Below are 3,630 nucleotides of genomic sequence, written 5' to 3'. Positions count from 1 at the left end.
TATATATATATATATATATATATATACATACATATATATACACACACACACACATATATATATATATATGTATATACATATATATATATATATATATATATATATACTGCATATTTAATTTCCTTTGAAACTGCTTTAGAAATTTGAATAGTTGACAAAAGATGCCATAAAAAAGGACGAGCGGGCAGCCAGTAATTAGACAGGCTGCTCACTCCCCTCCCCCTATCAAACTGCACTGATGCAGGATTGGCATCCCAGCATCAGGAGAAGGATATATATGTATACATATTTATATAGATATACATAGCAGAATACATCAGTAGGAATCTGTGAAGAGGGCAGCAATTGTCATTGTCCATTATCAACATCTAGATCAACTTTGTTGCTCGTCTTCCTCAAAATTTTGGGACAAGAGAAAATTAGCAGCCAGCTCTTCGTTCTTCTCACAGGCAAAATAAGCTTGAATACACATTCCTTCAGGAAATCCTAAAGCTTTCAACTGTTCCAAAGAAAAAAAAAAACATGATGTAATAAAACAACACTGGAAAAGAACTAACATCACAAGATTGGTACATGTAACAAATTTCTTCAGATTTTATACTACCCACTCATATAAGTATATGCATATTTATTTTTACATGCTAGTTAGTCAAACAATTGATCCTAGTACAAATTTTAAGTCTGGCACATTCTGTTGGTCACTTGCTTTGCCAAACTGCTAAGTCACTGCAACAAAAACAACCCCATACCAGTTGTCAAGTGGTGAGGTAAAACACAAATACACTCACACACATCCACACATGTAATGAGCTTCCACAATTTCCATCTACCAAATCCACTCATAAGGTATTGAACCCAAAACCATGTGGGTCACAAAGCAAAGCAAAATTCTTAGCCATCTCTGCAAGTGTGAAAAACAGTATAATGGGAGCTTTTAACTCTTAAAAAAAAAAAGTCAATGTATGGTTCACCGAGTGCTAGTGTATATGGGACACAAAAGCACAGGTGCTATTTATGGCTAAGACATACAAGGTCTGATCAAAAAATATTGGGACCGGTGCTATAGCACATATTTAATCTCCTTCAAAGTAGTCCCCTTCTAAAACCACACACTTTATCCAGCGTCATTTCCATTGAAGGAAACATTCCTGAAACTCCTGTTTTGGGATAGCAAGCAGCTGCCTCATTGAATTCTCTTGAATTTACTGAACAACTAGAAATCTTGTTTTCAAGTGGGATTTAATTTTTGCCTTTGGGGTCAGAGCCATCGATACATGATACATCACCTGTTATGACCATTTGCAAAAAGTTTCTTTTTATTTGTCATCCTTGATACAATCACAAAAATCCTGAGCAGTTAAAATCCAATCTTTTTGAGATGACTACACTCTACACACTTCACTTCCAAGCATTGCTATAAACAATGAAAGTGAGCGAGAACATTATCATCTAGTGTGTCAATCTGTGCAGCATCGCTCTGCATACTTTGGCTCCGTTACCATAGCAACAGTCCTGATACTTTTTGATCAGACCTTGTAATCATATTACAAACTACTTAAAAGAGTGAGATGATTTTTTTCAACACACTTTTGTAACCCTAGTTCACATGTTAAACTGACTTACATATATACAAAGCAGCTATGACACGTAAAAGGCACCCACTATGCTCCTGGAGTGATTGGCATTAGGAAAGACACTCAGCTGAAGAAACCAAGCTAAAATCAGATGAGTCTGGTATAGCCCTACAGCCTACCAGTTCCAGTCAAACCCACGTCAGCATGGAAAACGGATGCTAAATGACGACGATGATATATATATATTTGCACACTCAATTTCAATGATGGAAAATATAAAGGTGTGAGGTTAATGACTTCTCTGAAATCATTAAAAATGTAAGCAGATCCAGCCAAAATTCATCTAATTGGTTGAACAACCTATGATACGCCATCATTGTATCTTCAGTAATATTGATGAAATATGAGTAATATGCAACCGAGGAATAAAGGGAGATAATCTTACAAGGCAGTATACTGATGTAAAGAGTGATATCTGAGAGAAATTCTTCCCTGAACAACTTAAGTCTAATCATCATCGTTTTTACTGAGGCAGTTTTTCTATGGCCGGATGCCCTTCATGTCACCAACTATCATCTGTTTCGAAGCAAGGGTAATATTTCACTGTTGTTAGACATGCTTTTGCAGTATATCAGAAATGAATGATACTGGTAGCATGACAGTGACAATCATTTCTCAAGCTCAGCATCCTGACACTTGTTGCATTCTTTTGTCATTTCCTCCACGACATTCAATTTCAGTCTTCACACAATGTCAAGACAAGGAGACAAACATACACACACACACAAGACTAGCTTCTTTCAGTTTTCATCTACCAAATATATTCACTCTGCTTTAGTCAGCCCAGGACTATCATGGAAGATACTTGCTCAAGGCACCACACAGTGGGACTGAAACCCAAAACTATGTGGTTAGGAATCAAATTTCTAATCACACAGCCATGCCAACACCTATCAAACTACATCTGTGTCTGGAGTTTTCCTTTTTTTTATATAGCAATTAAGTAAATATATACAATTACACATCAGTGAAACAGTGAATTGGTAGAGTCACTCAAGCATTTTGCTTCTCTACAATGTTAGATAGGACCATTAGATCTGCTTAAAACAGTTCTAATTTACTTAGAAATAAATAGCTAGTGAATTCTTCACAGATGAGATCAGACAAACAACAAAGCCAAAACAGGTTTCAAGATACTAGTCATTAACTAGTGGTACCATAAATTAGATATGCTAACACTCTCTTAGAACTATAACTCTACCTGGACCAAAAGAAAATACATAAGTCCAATGAAATATATATATAATTAATATTGCTGTTGTCAAGCCCTTAGTTAGCTTTGATAAGAGAAACCCATGATCAAAGGCAGTTCAACACATGATCATCACAGCTTGTCTATTTCGAACAATACCGTTGAATATACTTTTCTTTTCTCAAAATAATCACCAACAAGCCAAAGGAAATTTGGCAGCTATCTCCAGAAGCAATTAAAATAACATTACAAACAAATACAAGAGGCTGAAAAAGAGTTCCTCAGCAGGATCTCAAGAGTAATGTTACTCGATGGGGTATGTAGTTCAGATAATCAAGGAGGTCTCTCCAAGTTGAACTGCTACTTCTCTAGATTGAAAGATCACATCCCTGGTACCATGGACATGTGATTACGATGTCACAGGAAAGAATCAAAAGACAGATTCTTCAAGCTAAACCAACTCTCAGGAGGCCTAGAGGTGGACCAAGAAGGAGACGACTGGATAATATTTGGTCATGCTTGGGAATCCAGCTGTAAAGTCTAGTAACAGTTGCTTCTGATAGGACCTTACCCTAATGACACAACGAAGAATAGAGAACAAAGATGGATGGAACATTACAAGGAGATAAACAGCCAATAAATCATTGCTTTCCTTCTCGTAAATCATTTCAACATAACAGAAATATTACTACTTACACTTTCAATTGCATCTTTTTCCTGAGGGGTAACTTGAATAAATGCTCCAGGGCCAATCTGTAAACCCTGGCCTCCAGCAGTGTTACTACCACCACCACCACCTCCGCC

At 36.6% G+C, this 3,630-nt stretch overlaps 1 protein-coding gene across 1 annotated transcript in view; it reads right to left on the bottom strand.

The window, feature by feature from the left end:
* Positions 1–316: 316 nt before the first annotated feature.
* LOC106872556 (UV excision repair protein RAD23 homolog B) overlaps positions 317–3,630 on the bottom strand; it is an 82,667-nt gene continuing 79,353 nt past the window's right edge. Inside the window, exons 9-10 of the mRNA XM_014919583.2 lie at positions 3,523–3,623; positions 317–499 (exon numbers count right to left, since the gene is read on the bottom strand). Of these exons, the coding sequence (XP_014775069.1) occupies positions 374–499; positions 3,523–3,623 (227 nt within the window). The 3' untranslated portion in view covers positions 317–373. The remainder of the gene's footprint in view (positions 500–3,522; positions 3,624–3,630) is intronic.

The sequence above is a fragment of the Octopus bimaculoides genome, chromosome 9, assembly GCF_001194135.2.
Source record: "Octopus bimaculoides isolate UCB-OBI-ISO-001 chromosome 9, ASM119413v2, whole genome shotgun sequence".
Lineage (NCBI taxonomy): Eukaryota > Metazoa > Mollusca > Cephalopoda > Octopoda > Octopodidae > Octopus > Octopus bimaculoides.
This window is presented reverse-complemented; position numbering and strand designations above follow the sequence as displayed.